Source organism: Channa argus, chromosome 1, assembly GCF_033026475.1.
Source record: "Channa argus isolate prfri chromosome 1, Channa argus male v1.0, whole genome shotgun sequence".
NCBI classification, from domain to species: Eukaryota; Metazoa; Chordata; class Actinopteri; order Anabantiformes; family Channidae; genus Channa; species Channa argus.
In genome coordinates, this window is record NC_090197.1 from 37,294,888 (window position 1) to 37,315,134 (window position 20,247).

General features: G+C 37.4%; 1 protein-coding gene across 4 annotated transcripts in view; it reads right to left on the reverse strand.

Moving 5' to 3' along the window:
- adam12b (ADAM metallopeptidase domain 12b) overlaps positions 1–20,247 on the reverse strand; it is a 71,976-nt gene that overhangs the window by 36,076 nt on the left and 15,653 nt on the right. For all 4 annotated transcript variants that reach the window (XM_067517947.1, XM_067517965.1, XM_067517956.1 and 1 more), the window contains exon 4: positions 1,493–1,571. In XM_067517947.1, coding sequence (XP_067374048.1) covers positions 1,493–1,571 — 79 coding nt within the window. The remainder of the gene's footprint in view (positions 1–1,492; positions 1,572–20,247) is intronic.

The window sequence follows — 20,247 nt, forward strand, 5'->3', positions numbered from 1 at the left end:
ACTACAAAGACTTTGTACTTAGGCAATGCTTGACCTAGATTAGTTTACCTTGTTTAAAAAAAAAACCACATCACGCAGCAATAGTTGTCGTCTTTCTCAGTTATAGCCAACGTGTCTGTGGCTTTTATATATTAGCTCCGTTCAAAATTAAATAAGTTGTAAGCTAATTTTGGGAAGATTTCCTGAAGCTACGAAAGCAGAAGAAACACATTAAATACATCGTGGTTAACTTTGTTTTTGTCTTTTGTTTTCCCTTAAGAATCTCTTACTTTAACACTCAACTCTTCATCAAAGCTATGCAATATTTAAAGTAAGTGAAGTATTTTAATCCATGACCTCAGTGTTTGTTTCTTTTATGTTAAGTCAGGCATGTTAGCGAATTTCCACAAAAAAATAAAAGTCTTGTGGATCTGAAACCCAACCCTTACATACCAGAGGAGCAAAAAGAAAAATCCTTATATCTTTACAGATTCTTCAGTCTTATCTGATGATTCCTAGAATGGCAGAGATTATTTACACTACATGTTTCCCCACTGATCCCTGATTAACACATGGCTGATTGCTGAGTGCAGTGACAGTATGTACTCAAAGTGTGCAGCTGCGTGAAGCTTTTCTGTGACAATACAGTATTTGACAGCCTGATGCAATGCTTGTAACATTGTCCCACTCAAAATTAAATGTAAGAGAGAATGCGTTGGAAACACTGTTTGCATAACTGTAAGGGAAATAGATTTGCCAGTCATTGCTGAATTACCAAACACTTTGCCTCTGAGCTGTAGGCAACCTGTCCTCACTGCTGTTCAGTTTAACAAAGATTTAAAACTATCTTAGCCGCAAAAGGGCAAGGGACTATGTTGACTATTTAGCTATGTTAAAGAGGTAGAGATGTAACATTTCAGAGTCCTAAATTAGTTTCTGCAATACAAGAGAAATCTTGTCTTTCCTCTACATTGGCTCCTAAAAACAACTGCCTGTTGCCATGTAGAAATCTCTAACTAACTTAAGTTAAAATACCTTTTTCAATTGTACTTTTCTTTTAAAAACCAAATAAACTAAAAGAACCAGAAATAGCTTGTGTACATTGACTAAAATTAGTAGTCTGGAATAGATCAGCTGATAAAAGGGGATTCCATAAAAATATCCTGATGGAAATGTTGGCTCAAATTCAGACAGTATAAAAAACAGCTTATCAAAAACTAGGCCACATGGTAAATGTCCTGCTAAGCAACAGCCATGTCAATTCTAACCCACACTGAGTCATACTGCAATTAAAAAAGATAAAAAATAAATCAAACTAATTAAACACAATGCAATTTTAAATGCTAAATTGATTGATATTTAACACACAAGCCATGGAGTAGAATACCATATGTGATACAGAGCCGCTATAAGAAACAAAAGAGGTCAGGGTCAGTGTTCATAGCATATCTGAAGAGCAGCACTGCATGTCAACCTGAAAAGAAATCTCAAAGGAATTCAAGTACCACCGTACCGTGAAGTTGTGAGCACCGGTGACTATACTTCCATCCTCCCTGTAATGTGTCTCAGTGTAATGGCTTGCAAAAAGACCCCTAAGAAGAGAACAAACAAAGGAAACATCAAACACCTAGGATTTTGCAGTGCTGTGAATTTGCATGTATATTATATATATATATAGACAGATATAGATATAGATATATAGACAGATATGTCCAGATATATCTATATCTAGATTATATCTATCTATATTCACACATATATATACACACACAAACACACACACATACACACACACACATATATATATATACCACTACTGCCTTGTTCTTCTGTTTGTCCACAACTAATATGTCGGGTCGGTTGGCCATTACCAGTTTGTCAGTCTGTACCTGGAAGTCCCACAGGATCTTAGCTCTGTCATTCTCTGTGTCCCATTTTGTGTTTGGGACTTCCAGCCTGTACTCGGCACATATTCTTCAGTGCACTATGCCAGCCACTTGGTTATGGCGTTCCATGTATGTCCTGCCTGCTAGCATCTTGCAACCTGGTGTTATGTGGTGTATTTTTTTCAGGGGCATCTTTGCACAGCCTGCACCTGAAGACCTGCCTCTATTGATCTTTAACTTGGAGACTGCTCCTGTGCTGCTAGTGCCTGTGTGCTGTCTTTCAGTTGAGCCTTGTCCAGACACTGGTAGGATTATCAGCCACTTCTTCCATCTGACGGTGGTACATACCATGCAATGGTTTTCCTTCCATGAGGATTCCTGCTCTTCTTTCACTTGCTCCTCTGGTTTCTGCTGCCTGCCAGTATTCACTAAGCACATCATCACATGGGGCCATCCTCCTGATGTATTCATGGATCTTGGTTGTTTCATCCTGGATCCTCTGATTCTCACTAATCCTCTACCTCCTTCCTTTCACTTATATATATGTGTGAATCATTTTTTGGTTTTTTAGAATATTTTTTATGTAGATTCTGTTTTGCTTGTAAGGATTTAAGTGTTAATGTCATCAAAATACTTAGCATTCAGAGGCTAGGAGAGACTTGATTTTCTCTGCATTTATTAGGTGATTTGTACGTGTCCTTGAGTCCCCTGGCATTCAGCATGACTGAGTAGAATCCCTGCTGAGGTAATTATTTTGTGAATGTGCATGCCTGTGCATATGTGTGTGTATCTGTGGACCCACTTTAAACCGTGTGTCAGTATGCGCGTGTGTTTTCCTCCTCAGGCCATGAGCAGATGGACACAGAGAGCCCCACCTCAAGCATTGGCAAAGGAGCATGAGGAACACCCATCCTTTGCAGCTGCAGGCAGGCGTGTGTGAGTGTTTGTGTGCTTGATGATTTAAGGTTCATTTCTAAAAAGCAACTTTTGTTCACATGTTCACATACAGTACATGTATGATTTCAACGATTAATATGAAGATAAATCACCTTATGTCGAAACTGCCATGTCAAAACAAAATGATACAAAATGTATCATAAATTGACTTGTTACAAATAGAAAAGAAACACAGAATTCATAGAGACATAAGGGAAAATAGAGAGGACCACAGAATCATTCATATCTCACAATGCTGTCCTACCCCCCACAGCCTGTACGTACCAAAACCCAGAATTAGATGACAGTGGATTAAGCCAATAATGCACTTTTTCACACTTCTGGACCATTTAACATCTTATCTGCACATTTAAAGTAAGTTTTTTCCATGACCTGTTTAAAAAGGATCAATCCTCCGCAGCTCAGGCCTGACTACGTTTAACTTCATTAAATACTTATTATCGCTTAAATGTGCCTTATCGTGCCATTAGCAAGCTCTTAACCAAATCTGATAAGCCAGCAGCCAGTAATCACTTTAAAGAGCCCGGTATGTCTCATTATAAATGCATGACACATTGCAGGGTAGCATACAGTATGCTTAACAGAAAATCCCAAAACGTGTATCTTAATAAATCATTTGCAAAGGAAAAAGTTGGAGTGAAAAATTGAAACCGATGAACTTCCAAATAACACCAATGATACTTTGCGGCATTTTTGTTGGAAAGAAATGCAAAAACAAAATTGTCTAACAAAGGATGTGTTTGCAGTTAAGATGGGATTTCTGTCATGCGAGTGGTAATTCCAAGTAAATTCTGTGCGATGTTTTTGGTGGTATGTTTAGGAAAGCCAGCTTAGAGGAGTGCACCGTGGCCCCTGTTACTATGACACATTCTATATTAAAGCTGTGGGCTTTACATGATAGAATCTGCTTGTAATCAACTCCTTGGCAAGAGCACAGAGAGTTTATGAGGCCATGAATGTTTACTGAATGTTTCCTCTGCCCTCACTGGTTACCTTTTAACTCTGTGATGTGGGATTGTGTATTTTCTGCATTTTAAAATGACCCTGCAGAGGATCAGATGCCCAGTACAGAGAAATACATCTGCACTGCACCTTTTTAAAAAACACATCTAGGTTATACATTCTGCTGAGATTATGTGTATTCATAAAAAGATATGAATTTGACATTTTTACTTGACCGCAGATAGAGAATGTTATCTTCACCTGAAATATCCCCGTCATGTTTTTCAACTAAACCCTGGAAATGAAGAATGAGGGTGCAGTTTGACTACCAGAATACTTCCATGTGATTATATCTCCTGTCTTGGCAACAGCTACCCACCTCCATCTCTATTTTTGTCAAAAGCAACATGCAGCCAATCAAATGCAATTTAGATGAAGAGCAGAAGAAGAGAATTATTCTGAAAATTGCCACAGATCCCACTAGAAATGAATTCTCTCGAAGTGCTGCTTTGATTTCAAGGATAGATGGTGAAATTTATGAATGGAAGAGAACTGCTGAGATTCTGATGGATGTGCAAAATCTTTTTTAATACATCTTCAGTCTACTTCAAGATGATTGTCTCAGCCTCAAACTGTCAATTTATTCTACAACATCAATTGTAGAATAAGCTGTAGCGTGTTTTATGAAGTGCTCTAATAGTGTCGCATGAAAAACCCAGTGTGCATCTGAACTATTTCACCGCTTTTTGATACTTTTATAACAGGAAAACCTTACATTTTTTCTTTTTAAAGAAATTATATAAATCTCCTTTAATAGTCAATATCCCGCGTTTCACTGCTCTTAAGTGTGTGTTGCAATTTATCAGGCACAGTCATCTAATTAATGATTCCCCAATAGTTGCCCAGGTTAATCAGGATGGATGACAGCCTCTTTAAATAGCTCCTTTGGGAGGTAGACAATACAATTACTTGTCTAAAAAAATATTTTCCCATCACTTTTATTCAGCATCTTACAAACTGTATTCAGAATTAATTTAATTCTGTGACAATTAATATACTGCATTGATTACATAGTATTTCTAAAAACCAGATGACTTGTTTACCACACTTTCTATGGAGGCTCCAATTTCTGAGTCAAGTATGAGATACTATTTGGAAAAGCCGTTCAAGTAGATCTAAATCAAAAAACACCCACATATCTTTTTCTACAAACAGTCATTGTGTTGTTGCAACAAACTTTATGATTCTTGTCAACCTTTCAACTTCTGCTCTGTGAAGTCTTCGGATGTTTCAGATGATTTTGTGTTCCCTTTCCACCTTTTGACATAAGTACACTGCTGACATATCCTATGAATGGCTGCTTGAGATATGACTAACACAAGGCAGGGGCCATACAGGCAAGGACACAGAAAAACTCATTACAGCAGACCATAAAAAAAAAATCCCATACCTTTTTTTTCCTCACATAAAAAGTCAGTTATGAGTCTATCATATCTGAAAATATGGCAGATAGAACTGTTGTTGCTCCACCAAATCTGTTTTGATGGGTTTTATTTCAAAAGAACAAATCATGGATAGCAGACACATACTCACTACAGCAGCATGATGATGATAGAGAAACGTGGAGTTCAGTATCTCTCGCTGTTTACATGAATCAGTGTTTTTAATATCATCCTTTTCTCAGGCATATAGAGAATACAATGTCCTGTGCAAATTTAAAGTGCTGAGCCTCATTTACATATATGTGATCCCATGCCTCATGTAATAACTCACCATTACACAAAGCCCCTTGAGCATGATACCATTTGAGAGAAATGTGGCTCCTCTTGCAGTTTCTCTGCTTCCTTTGAAGAGTACTAACTTCAGTGATTTCTTTTAATCCCCTCTCCCCACAAGCCTAACCCTAAGCCTTCCTATGGCTGCTGTTTTGGTACTGTATGCCTAACTTGAAAACGAGCATACTACTACAGAAGGAGGCAGAGATGAAGACGAGAGGAAGAACTAAAGAGGTGTGCTTGACAAGCTTAATTCTATTTCCACATACAGCTGCGTTCCAAATTGATTTCCATACAGCTCAGTGTCCCTTCAGCTTAGGCTTGGTTGTGGTGAGTGCACTGAAGTGTACAAAGCTAGAGAAAACCTGGAAAAGACAGGAATGAAAGTGGGAGGAGAGAGCAAAACAGAAAAATCCCCTAAAATGCAAAATGTAAGGAGTGCTTTCCATCTCTGTACTTCTCTGGGTTTATGAAAAAAATAACTGTGTGATGTCTCTAAACTAATGTAACATAACTATGTAGAAATATATAAATCTTCTATATATTTTTCTCCTTAATCTGTGTTCAGATAGGTTGTCTCAGACATTTATTTCATCAAGTGAGACTGGAGCTAAATGCTACTGTAGCTATCTCAAAATGATAATAGTAACATGCTGATGTTGAGTAAATACTTATTTGCTCCCTGGGCAGGCGTTGGGCTACATGGTAGCTCTAGGGTTGCTAAACTGTTTTTTTTTTTTGTTGTTCTGGATAACAATCAAACTGCTTTAAGGTGAAGTAACTTTCATACTCTGATCCAAGATTTATAATACCTAATTTAAATACTGGAGGCCCTGGTTAATTTTCTTTTACATTTATAAGCTTAAACTATTGCCATGATATGAATGGAGAAAAACTCAAGACCTTTGCTGGATTTTCTGGTGTTGTAGAGAGACTCTGTTCTTCTTTTGCTGTACAGTCATATTATAGAATAAAACATTTTTTCTCACAAACAATCCTTTTTTGGCCCTGTACAAACACAAGCTACAGAGAAAAGTTTAACCAACAAGTTACTTACAAATTTTATGTCATTAGTGACATCTGAAAAGACCTGCTGCTGGAAATGTTTGTCAATTTAACCAGAAAAGCGGTTACAGCTGGCTGCTAGCTTAATGTGAAGGTACAGTACCCTGCTTTTTTACAAATGACAGGCTAAATGGTAAACATTTAGCTAATTCATATTGGCTTTTTACCAACATTAATGCCTGAACTTAGGGTAACTTTTCAGTTTATACAATTCAGTTTTCACATTCAACAGTTGTTATCTATGTGGCAGAAAACTGCACTTTAGACCCTACTATAAAAAAGAATAAATCCCTCAAGACAAGACACATGTTCAGTAAAGCAAGAATCAGATTTGACTATCCTGTATTTTTGGTAATATAAATCCTTTCATAAATTTGTGGATTAATGTAAAAAGTACAATTCTATATAAATTATCAATTAAGTTAATCTAGTTCAACAGTTACTTTGATGAGCAACTTCTCAATTATGTCAAAGCCTCTGAAATGAGAAGATTTGATTTCTGTTGTCACATATCATTGTATACATATCAACTTTTGGTTCATTTTTTTCTTAAGCTAGGCAAAGTTGTAACTTTAATGAGCCCAATATACTTTTGTCAATTCGCGGAATGAGCAATCAGCTGATAAATCAATTAGCTGATTAACAGATAATAAAAAAGTTGCAGACCAACTTAGATAGTGTGTTATTATGGTACTAGATGAAAATTGAAGAGAGTGATGGCAGTCGAAGTCAGACGGATTTATCTCTCAGGGAAAAATGAATGTCTGTACCAAATTATGTGCCAGTCCATCAAATGAATGTGGAGGTATTACACTGGAAAATTGAAAAGTATTAAAAGTCAGCTAGGAGCAATAGATAAGATGTCAGGGGATCACCAAAGTCATTACAATAGATCCCCTGGGCCCCATGAATGTCTGTACAAAATTTCATACTAGCAGTCAAGACTTTCCTTTCTGGACCACATTGATGTACCAAGCAATTGGCTGTGGCTAAAAAGGCATATTAATGAGAGCGCACACTAAAATATCCCAATATAAACGCTCTGGCAGTCAGCAGACCAATATAAAACAAGAAGGCTAATGGGCCAAGCCTATCTAAATATTGACTGACCAAGCCAAAGATAGCTCCTTAATAAGAAAAGATTCCTATTTGCTTAGTTAGAATTCACAGAGAGAGCAGCTCCTTCACATTTAAAGTCTTGTGCAAAGGTCGAGTTGATGACAATTCTCGAAAATTAAGGCCTTAATCATGGGGAACAGAAAGAAAGTAAACAACAGTTGCCATTTCTAAAAAGTAGTTTTTAGTGATTAAAGACACAGAATGGCCCCTGCGGATACAAATGTATATGTGACTCAAACTGTAAGTGGTCAGGATCACAACACACAAGCTATGGTGAAGAGAAAAAGTGGTGCATCTTGCATCTGCTTTAATGCTGAAAATGGGCTCAGTACAAATGAAGACCTGCCTTTTGCCATTCAATCACCAAGAGAGTACACTCACTGAAACAACATTCTCTGTCTGTGTCCTGCAGCCTTCAAGGCTCTGTGTGTGTGATGTGGTGCCCAAGGCAAGTGAAGTCATCACATCAGTAAAACAAACCACAGAGGGAGAAACAAGGCTCCCTACACTAGAAAGCAGAAGCAAATGATATGTTTAGAGAGGCTGTCTGTCATACACCTCCCACAGGCATTCATGGGAAAACACAAAGCCTGATAATAAATTCAAAAGACATTTTCCTGTTTCAGCTACATCACTGACCATATGATTCTTTTCAAGTCTGCTTAGCTTGTTACCAATGAACAATGTTTGGCCAGTGAAACATAACGTATAGGAGCTGACAGAAAAGCCAATGACACTAAGTGACAGTGAGTTCATATGGATTTTGTCTTTGGGGAAAATAGAATGGCAATTGTCAGTGAGTGTTGGGATATAGCATTCCTCTAAAAGGAAACATCTGGATATTGCTTATATATTGCATTAGTGATCTACACCCACTATCCTGAACACTTTACAGAAGTTGAATAAAAGGGGACTGTATTAGCTTTGAACGAGTATTCAAGACGTCATCCACTAATATCAGGTTCATAAAAAAGCATTAAGTGTTATTTATCTTTAGTCATGAGCTATTGGATTAAAATAAACTAAAATATTCAATGTTGTATCTGTATGTTTTGTTGATTGTGCTATAGTGAAGCATTAATACTAATCATAGGTTTATGATTTAAACAGAATAAGACGAACAGCAGGAAAAACTAGAAAAAGCATTTCCAAAAAAACAAATGCACTGTGAATGCTTCAGCGCTGAAAGGATTTTCCAAGGAAAGCTGAAAGAAATGTTTTTTTGCTAAAATAGCTAAAACAAAATGTAGCTTCCTTACATACTGGTTAGGGAAAGCCAGTTACATTATGTGACATGATGATTATGTGATGTCATTAATGATGGCAAGAAAAAGCACTTTAGGAGGAGTCTTAAAAAATCTTAAAATGTACATAGTATTTATAACAGAATTTTAGTAAATACAAGTCTGCAGGGGGAAGACAAAGGATTAAATATCATTTGGTGCCAAGCGTTAAACCTTTTTATACGTATTTTGTTGTTGTTGTTGCTGTTGATGGCTAACTACAGCAAAACTGCTAAAGAATGATCTGTTTTAGAGCTGCTGGCCTACACAGCTGGAATCTTAGATGGGAATACAGTGCGTCCTACATTAAACATATTTTCCCCATAACTGTACAAAGAGCATGATGTCATATTGCTTTGCACCCTTTAAAGGGAATAGTTTGTCAAACAAGTGGAAAGGAAAATTCACACTTCGACAGTAAGAAAGAACCCTGTGCATGAATCTAGGCAGTCTCTCATCTCATTATGGTCAGCTACTATAATACAGACTCAATTTATCGACCTGATGCTAAACTACCCGCTAGTGATTTTATCCTCTTCACACCCACCTTCACTGAGGTGGTTTGTTGTAATTAATGCACCAAGCTGAATGTTTGACTCTGTTGAATAGTGTGGCTAAAGGGATGTTATTACAGAAAGTAAGGAGCGTAGAGTATTCATGGGCACCAAATGATGATGGTTCAAGCTCAAAATGCTTGGTGGCAACCAGTAACGTCGCCACTGATAACAAGTAGTGAATCATAAACCCTTTGTATTGTAAGATGTTAAAAATATCTAGATAGCAAAGTATTGACTACATCGATATTCATCGAATTCAAAGAATTACCACTGTAATCTTGTGCTGAATATCTCCAATTGCTGTAGACAAAAGAGACATTCAACTTCAACAACCAACCTCTGCATCTAAAATAAATAAATAAATACATTCCACTGATTTCTTCCCAAAGACATAGTTCAGTAAGGCTCTAATAATCTTTGTTGAGTCACAAACCTCTCTAATATCAATCTACGATAACAACTGAAAAATTACTATTCCCATTCTTTTGGTCTTTTTTTAATAGCTAACTGGGTGGAATGACAAGACAACAAAAATTGTTTGTAACAGGTTTTATATTAAATCCCCCCATTTGCCCTTTTTCCTTTTCTAAAGGATATTGTATATGTTATCTTTATTTTGAAAAAAAAAAAAAAACTTAATAATTGAAAGATCATGTGCAATTGTGAGAGTAATTTACTAGAAGCAGCACCAGCACAGAAGCATTGCTCTGTTCTAGCACGCAGACACCAATAAAAACACAGTTGTTATTGTTTCCTTGAACATCAGTCTCTAAGGTTACAGTACGGGTCAATCATGAAACTCATCTTACAGAGCCTTATGTAAGCTTTATACTTCAAACTGACACATTATATGAAAAGTGTTGTTTGACCTGACCAAATAGTAGGAAGCTAATAAAAACCCAGAACATCCCACTTAGATAATGTCTATTTTGATAAAGCTTTCAAAATTAATCACCATAGCCTCCTTCAAATATGCACTGCTTTCCATTTATCTGAGAGCAATTGAACATCAGTGTCATGTCTGAAAGGTCACTTTTCCATAGAAGTCATGATGGCAGCGTAGTTTAGGTCAGATTTACGTAGTAACATTTACATGTCACTTTTAGCACAGCACATGTCTGAACTGTATGCACCCATGCACCTTAACGGATAAGCCTGGTTCTTATCGAATACTAAACTGAAACATGAGATGAAAATACCCCAACAAGTCTTATAGTTAATTTTAAGTCATTGTTAAAGGGAATGCAAAAGTTGCAAAGAGAGAGAGAGAGAGAGCAATAAGGAAAGGTCCTTGTCTAGCAGTAGCAGACTTAAAAAAACAAAACAAACTGTGACGTGGATGACTAGAGGCAATTACTACAGCAAACTGTAAAACACACTCATCTAAATAATAATCAAGACTGGTTTGTCAGCCATATTATGTGTCAAGAATTTATTGCAATTGGAATTCTAAACTTTGTGGGCTGTAAGCATCAATTATTTTATTGAGCTCAAAATGCAAAGAGCAACTTAGGCCTGAAGTAAGTGGTTTATATATTCAATCACTGTCTTGCCTTTTACAACATGTCTAATTAGTGGCTTTGACAATCTGAAACAAATGTAGATGTTAATAAAATGTGGTTTGAAATTATAAATCTTTGTGATCAGCAGCCTGTTCCACACAACACCAATCGTTTGGTAAATTTTACCCTCAGCTAAAACTACTAATTTAAAACCTAAAAAAAAAAAAAAAATACTCTTGCACGTATGGCAAATAGCACAATTACTCTCTCTGTGCCAGGTGTGGGTATGTCGGAACACTTCCGTAAAAATCACCAGTGTTGGAATGAGAAAAAACTGTTGCTTAAAGAGATTGATATGGCAGTAATGTTCCATGTCCCACATCTAAAAAGGACTTACAGAACAAAATACAGTAAATTGCATCTTTTGCACAATTTGCCCAAAGGCTGATTATTTGCAAATGTTCCAAACAGATTACAAAAGGCCATTTAAGATTTTCAAATCTACGGCATAATAAACCAAATACTGTGTATGGAGATCACATTTGTGTAGTAGCATTAAATCTTCATTAAAGGTTTTTGAGAATGAAACATTCTAAAAATTGTCTTTCTGTATGTATGCCCAGTACTGAGATAAACTGTTTTCGCTTTTGCTGCTTCAATATTCATCCATAACAAGCTACACACCGGAACTAATGGGTGACTAGGGATCTTCAAGGGAGGTGGTCTATTATTATTCAGTGAAAACAAGTAAACAAATGCATAAATGTTAATGTCAAAGGGTTTCTATCTGTCCAATTAATCTATGGAGGCTCCCCTGGGCAGCCTCATTGTTCAGCCACACTTTTTTTTTGTCTTCAGGGCAAATAAGCAATTAAGAGCTCTTCCACATCCACACCCATCCATGGCATCCCTGTGTTTTCCTTCTTTGTAATCCTAAAAGTTCACAGATAACCTAAAATTTCAAGCTGTAAGGAGAACTTTTGTGAATAAAACTGCTTTAATATGACATGTCATCACTCCACTGATTCCACACATCCTAGACCATCATCTCTCCAGTTCCAAGCACCATGAAGCAACCTCCCCCACCTTAAACAAGTCTCAAGTCATTAAACCCTCTTTACACTTTCATGAATGATGCACTGATTCTCCAATAAGATAATAGCACACAATCTGTCATTCTTCACCCCATTACCCTGCAAACATGCTGGGGCAGGAAACTTTCACTTGGCAATGATGTATCATTTTATCATGAGGATCCGGGTGAGAAATCTGTCACTGATGTTGATGCACTGTAACATGAGCCCTCATGGTTCCTGGGTACTCAGCAGGAGATGTCAATTACTAAACAGGCTAGTGGTGGTAAAACAACAAAGTGCTAATTTAACTATTGCCCTGATTCTGAGATCCTGCTGTAGGACACTTGACCTTCATCTGTAAACCAAGACCAGTGTGAGCAGTGTAAAACGTGTATAAATACAAAACTACACTACATTTGTTCACCTGCTGATATAAAGGATAATTTTGACTTATCAGAGCTTGGTATTTCGGATCCATTATTAGTACTACTGGTAGAGTGCTGAGTTATGGAAAAGCAGCTAAATTGCTAAAGATTTTGGACAAGGCAACATTTTGACAAATAAACAAAAACAACACAAAACAACCAACAGTCTTGGTTCAATTTTTAACCTACTGTACATCATTTCCTGTCCAATTAGGGATTACTGCATTAGAACTGCACTTCCCTTCAGTTTTGATTTGCAATAAAGTGGAATAGATGTGTGTGTACAGTTATTATAATAATCAGACTTTTTTTTCATCGTTGAATTTAGTTCCCAGACACATCATCAGTAATATTATCAAAATTCAAAAAGACCAAAACTGTGAATATAAACAAACTTGTGACCAACTTTACTTCAATGAAACATTTCCATTTATGCATCAAAAATACAAATATCTCCTTTTTAGTATACCTTCATCTTGCTCCAAATTGTTTTTGAAACCAATCAAGCAGAAACATTACATTACATTACATTATTCTTTTTATATGTTGCCAGAGGTTTCTGTACACACAGTGTTTGGATTAATTGTTCTGCTGCCTCTGTAATGCAAAAACTTCCCCTCCATTAGTGATGTCATACGATGCACTTCCTCACTGCCTTTTTTCCAATGCACATCTGGGTTTATTGTAATCGCACACTTCCTCTTGTATGAACTGTGTGTGTGTACAGAACTACTTTACGTGAGTGTGTGCACATCCATGTAATGTATTTAAAAACAGTCTTGACCTTTTGAACTGATGCATGCAAGCCTTCTGTTCTTTGATAATGCAATAATAGCATGTTCAGTTGAATTTTTTGTTTTTTTTTGTCATGAGAATAGGTCTTTTCAGTACATTATAGGAGCCAAAAACATCTAAAATGGTGTATAAAAATTGTGTACATTTTAATCCTAATTCAATACCTATTATCTGTATTTTATATCACCTGTATTGGATGATGGCATGGTGAGCAATATTGCTGGCATTAACCACATCAGATAAACACCAGTGAGAAGGAAACAGCTGCTGAGCTGTGCTGTCTCAGGCAGAACACTCGTTATTTCTCATGGGGCAACTTCAAATGACCCATTCACTGTGCAGTACGCCAATATAGAAGGGAATAGGAATCACACAGAGAGTGATTTCTACTTTGAAAAGGATTTCTCATTAAAGCTTTTATATTAAGCTTTTATGAGCAAGGGTTTAGGAAGGTTGTGTGTGGAACACAATTACGATACAGTCTATTGCAGACTGGTTCTCTGGCCTAGGAGGTGTAATTAATAACAATAATGGATGTATAATGCCATAGACAAATGCATGAAAGTACATTATAATGTACATTTTATGCATACTGTACATCATGCCTGTAAATCAGCTGTAACTTTTTAAGAACTGAATAACACTGCAAATGCATCACGTCTGCTTACATTTGGAGACTTTTACTGTACACACAGTATGGTTCTAGAAAATCGCATACACTCATGGGACCCTAATTGCTCTACTAGCCAGCACCCTTAATAGATCGCCCACTGCATGTACAGTATATGTAAACTTAAAAACCTTGGAGCTGTTCTAATCAATGTTCCCTTCCATGAATGAAAACAAAAGGACAGAACAGTAGATAGATAAAAAGAGCTGCGGCATTACCTTCATTATCTTCTTTAATGCTACAAGCCTCTTAAATAGGTCTGTAGCAGTGAACAAATTGAATGATGCTGCCATGCTACATTACTGCATTTGTATATTTACCTATTTTTTAAAAGCAGATTTAGAGCAACCTTGTAACTGGAACATATTCAATTTTGGCAAATTATTCCTCAATATTCCGGACTGTATCAGCTGCAATCTGACATTGGTTTTAGGTAGTTGTAATCGAATAAACACATTCTTATAAACAAGATGTTTCAAGCTATGAAACATCTCAAAAGCTCAACAAATTTACTGAGGCATGTTTCTAATTTGAAAAAGAGAAATTTGCTTAAGTAATATGTATATAATCTGTTTTCTCATGCTAAATGATTGTACTACTATAAAATGTTCAAAACAAATTATGTTGACTTAGTTTACTATGTTTACAAATTATGATTTTATCAGATGCAGAATGGATGCCCCTTTACATTTTTCAGAGTATGAACTACATCGTGCAGATATTTTACTATACATAAGATGTATATGAATCAATTTAGTCGAAAAGTGGCTTTGCACTGATCTTCTCCAGAGAACTTTAAGCCTGGAAAATCAATTACAATTTTTAGGGAATGAAGGAAGCAAAGAGGGAAAGTGAATCTAAGATAGAGAGGAAATTAAAGAGAAAGAAAAAACACACACTATGAAAAAGAGACTTAAAGCTTTGATGCTTGGCCCTGATCCCACCGGTCAAAAAAGGACCACTCTAATCTCTTCCCTGAGCAACACCTAAGACTGCTCTCCCTCTTTTTTCTTACTGTCCTTCAAGACTGGGCAACTTTCCCCAAGGGCGCTCTGCATTATCCACAAACTATTTAGCCAACTAATTAAACATGTCTGGGGTCAGAACGGGATTACTATGTGTTCTCAGATTAAACAACACTACAACTACAACTACAATGTCATCAGAGAAAAAGAGGGGAAATTCATGATCAGATCAATACTTAAAAATGTGTGTTTTCAGACAGTTTCTGCACACACGCACACAATGTTAAATGAGACGAGGACAGACATGACTGCTAAAAGTATTTTATTTCTCAACATGACATTGAAAAAAGGTTAGCAGCAGGTAAAGGGCATGCACAGAGCTACTCTTTAAACTCTTGGATTAGATTGCTGGGGGATTTTGTTCCTTGTACCGTAAGGCAATGAAATATGATCCAGGAAGGATGATTTGAGGAACACAATAGATCCCTTAGTTTTCAAGGTTCACACAAAAACAGCAAAACTCTGAACAATAATTTTCTAACATTATCCTAACATTACAATTTCAGAAAGTTATCAGAGTGATATTTTCTCTTTAGTTGTAAATTTACTGGAAATGGTAGTTTGTTTCTGCTACATAGTCTCATTATGCTAGAAGAAATATTAATTGCAATACACAATAAAGCAAAGTGTAGCAAAAGAGCTAATAGAAACCCCTTGTTTGTAGGTGACTGCTGTTTAACCTTGTAATAATGCATGAATTAATTGCGACAGGTAGAACAAAAAGTCTTGGCATCTGCAGTAAAGTCACACAGAGATTTGGCACGGAAGGCACTAAGTCTACAAATGCTGGCACCAAACAGCAGCCTGATGTCCAACGTACCCCACCCGTGGCTTTGACAGGGATTTAGGTTGTACAGTGACAGAAGAGCTGCTCAGTGAAAACACAAACATGCATGTGGAGAGTGTGGGAGGAAGGGACAGAAAAAGACAGGAGCAGTATAACCTGGACACAGACAGAAGAACAGTAAGACGTGACAGGAAAAGAGCATCAAAACCACCGGATCAACAGATGTGCGGGAACAGAGAAATGGGAGTCATGGAAGGGTTGGTGCAAGAGACAGCAGAAGAGGTAGACTGCCAAAGCATTCATTCTCAAAGAGTTTGCGGATGCTCAACATCCAACATCCATCTATGTCCTGACCTCACTCGAGTCATTAGGCGAGCATGGGTTTGTTAGGCATCTTGAAAACTCATTACTGGCTACAGAAACCACACAAATAAAAGTTTCCTTTTCAACCAAGATTAGGCATCTGAGTTGACAGCTAAACAAGATACTGTAGCAGCCAGATCATTTCTACATAAGCAGTGCTGCTGAAAGACAGAGCCACATATTGTTTGATCTATTTTCCACTATTGACAGATCGAATTAAACTGCAAAAGAAACCTGGGATCTCTCTGCATCTGGCCTGAGCTTATCCTCACTGAAAAGATTGCTCAGTAAATATACCTCCTCTATGCTACCACACATTGAGGGAGTGCATCTTCTTTTCCATAGGAAAAAAATAAAACACAGAGGATGTTGCTATGGGACTTTCTTGTCAAAAATATAATAATGTTGTTTAGATAAGGCCATGTGTTTCAAAAAGGCTGTTTCCTCTTTTCTTTCCTGTCACAGAAGAATGAAAGGAAATGTTCTCATTGGGAAATGGACAGCCTTGTGCACAGAGCTACTTGGAGTATAAACACATTCAGCTCGTTGTGTTTGAAAAAGAAGACCTGATTAAAAGGTATTTTGATAAAAACAGCAGTCAAACAAGATTTCAGTGCCTCACAATGACAACACACATTGTATGCTTTAATAAAAAATATATTCAGTGATGTTAGAAAATATATCAGAGAATATCATAAGAATATTCAAATATACAAAAACATATCCTGAAGCATTGTATTCTTTACAGAGGTTTTTGAGGGCTTAAAGACAATGTATCAAACCGCCCTATTTAATGGCACTGACCAAACAGCTTTTGTAAGGCTAAGAACTCAAAACTGTCAACAACATAAAGCATCAAATGTCTGGTCAGATTTGCAATCTCTTTTTCTTTTTATGACGGACACACTTGTTAAAAAAAGTGGCAGTTTAAAAAAAAAAGGTGGTGGAAGACGAGGGGCCCTCAGACCTTCGGCATATATTCTCCCAGACTATCTTGGGGCCAACACAAAGAGACAAACGCAACCAGACAACCATTTACACATATGGCCAATTCAAAGTCACCAATTAAACTAACATGCATGTCTTTGCACTGTGGGAGGAAACTCACGCACGCAGAGGGACAACACGCCAGCTCCACACAGAAAGACCACAATCAGCCAGCGATGCGAACCAGCAACCGTTTATTTTGGCAGCACAACCCACTTCATCACTGTGCTGCCCAACCCCTACTGTCCCTTAAATACAGTACACTCAGGGATTTTACTGGTACAGGCTTACCTGGTCTCCCATATGGTATCCATGTTAAATCATGTTAAAAAGCGGAAGAAAGTGTTCACTACAGCCATTTCCATTCTTTTTGCAAAGTCTACCACCATCTGTCCTTCTGCGTGTCTGTCCTGAAGACCAAACCTGCCCATCACATTCTCATCACATCTGTTCCCTTTACCAACATGTCCATTGAAATCTGCACCAATCACCAATCTGTCACCTCTGGGGATGCTCTGCATCACATCATTTAACTCACACCAGAATTTCTACTTCTCTTGTAACTTATCCAACCTGTGGGGCATAACCACTAACAACATTGAACATCATGCCTTCAATTTCCATCTGATACTCTTTTAACCTCTGAAACATTCCTTACAAACTCCTGTTTCAAGATAAGTCCTATTCCATTTTTATTCCCATCCACACCATCGTAAAACAACTTGAGCCCTGCTCCTATGCTTTAGACTTGCTACCTTTCCACCTGGACTCTTGGACACAGTACATCCACCTTCCTTCTCTGCATCGTGTCAACCAACTCTCTAGCCTTCTCTGTCATAGTCCCAACATTCAAAGACCCTACTGTCAGTCCTACACCCTTGGCTTTCGTGTTCTTTCTCTGCCTACGAACATGCTCTTCTCCTTCTTTGACTAACAGTAGTCCAATTTCCACCAGCACCTTGTAGGTCTACAGCATCAGTGGTGGTTGTTGTCTACCCAGGCGACCCTGAACTCACGGGATAAGCCAAAAGGACAAAAAAATAAATAAAAATAGAAAATTGTATAAAAGCTATAGAATAGATCATTAAATGAAAAAAATAGAAATTGGGCACGGCTATTCATATTTGACACTTCTTTTTCTATCTCTTTGAATCACTTTTTCCCCCTCTCATACACACATGCACACTGTAGACATACGGTACATACACATGGACATTTTGGTTGTTGAAATACAGCTATTGAGGTCTTTAATCAAGACTAATGTGGAATGTCACATACAACCAACATTAATCATTCGAAGCTGCCCTACTGTGCTATTGATCAATGCTATACATCAAAGCAGCTGCTGCTGGCACAGGTATGCATGTCTGTCCAGCACTGTTTGCACAGTACAACACACCAAGCCTTAAATATTGCATATGACATGGCCAATCCCATTGTTTTTATGAAAATAGAAAACATGACAGAGTAATGGGAAAAATGTTCTTCCTTTCAACCTTGTGAAAATACCTTATATAATAAATGAACTAGAATGTGGGGAAAAAGAAAGTCAATATGTAATGACATAAGGCATCTAAGTCACTACCCAATGCACTGCTTGGGTACAGAGCTGACAAAAGCCAAAATTGAAACAAACTGCATTAAACAATAGTGCATGAATAGAAACATTTAATCTAAATTCACTTTTTGGGCACCAGCATTAACACTTAGGGCTGAGCTGTGTATGGCAGTTCTACTGATATGATGATGGCACTTTGGTCACCACAACCTTTAGAAGGTGACACATGTGTGTCAGCAATTTATAAAAAGTAGCACAAATACAATGTAAGGCTGCTCACCGCGACTGCTGAGTGAATGCTAGCCAGTAGCTGCATTTGTTTCCTAGGTGTCCAAGACAAAGAAACTCTGATTCTCATAAACAGGATTACTTATACTGGAACTAGACTGAATCTTTCTGCTTGTGACTTCAGGAAGAACTCCCCTCACACAAACACAGTGGACCCCCACTGATTTCTAACCTTAGTATTGCTGTACTTGTCGTGCTGCAGCCAAGTTTTCCTGGGACAGAGCCAGCAACTTATAAACAGCAGTTTATTAATTGGATCCGGTAGTGTGTTTATATTTGTGAGGAACAAGATCATTTCACACTGGTGTTGGAACAGGTTTGCTCTGCAGTGGACGCAAATAAGCAAACTGCACAGACTCAGCAGATTCAGTAGGAAAGAAAATGAGCCTTCTCAGAAAACTCCACACTTTATTGATTCTGAGTTCCTCACTAGCAAGGAATCTACTAAATGACGTCATGCCTCCATTGAGTTAAATATTCAAACATTAAAAGCTACTTTAGAGCATTACTATTAATGAAAGTGTGGGAAACAATGTCATGCATGGTCTGTGTAAATCTCATGTTCAGAGATCATTTGTAATTGCGGAATAAGAATGATATGCCCTAGCAAGAAGAGCCTTCCCTGAGAACCCCTTAATATAAGGAATATATGATAATATTCACACTAATAGCGTGTGTCAGGAAGTGTAACCATTACTGGGTTTTTTGCAATGTGGCAATGTGTGTAATGCTATTATGAAATAATAATAATTGTATTATTTGGGCAGGCATGTAGTTTATTGTCAATGCACTGTGTAATACTGTAAATTATTTAGCAAAACCTTAAGGTTTCAACCTAATAACCATTTTCCTTTTATTTGTTCCCTTTTCAAAATTTGCCCCAGACTGAATTGTTGCAGCATCGACAAAACAGACACACTTAGAGGTCAGAGAGCACTTGTTCTGAGCTGGCTGAACTGGTGAAGCAATATCAGAGGACACATCTGTTCTGACAGGGAACAGGCCGGATGGGAATACCAGCTTGGTGCTGGGCCTTGGGCTGGTGACCGCTGACTCACAACTGATACTAAGGTCACTAGAGGTCACTTGAAGAGACAAGACAGCGTTTTTCTAAAGAGAGTCTAATTTCTATAATTATAATTATAAAATTTGTTTTTTGTTTGGAGAAGTGATTTGAATTGTGTTAGCAAAGGTCAGCAGGGTACTGT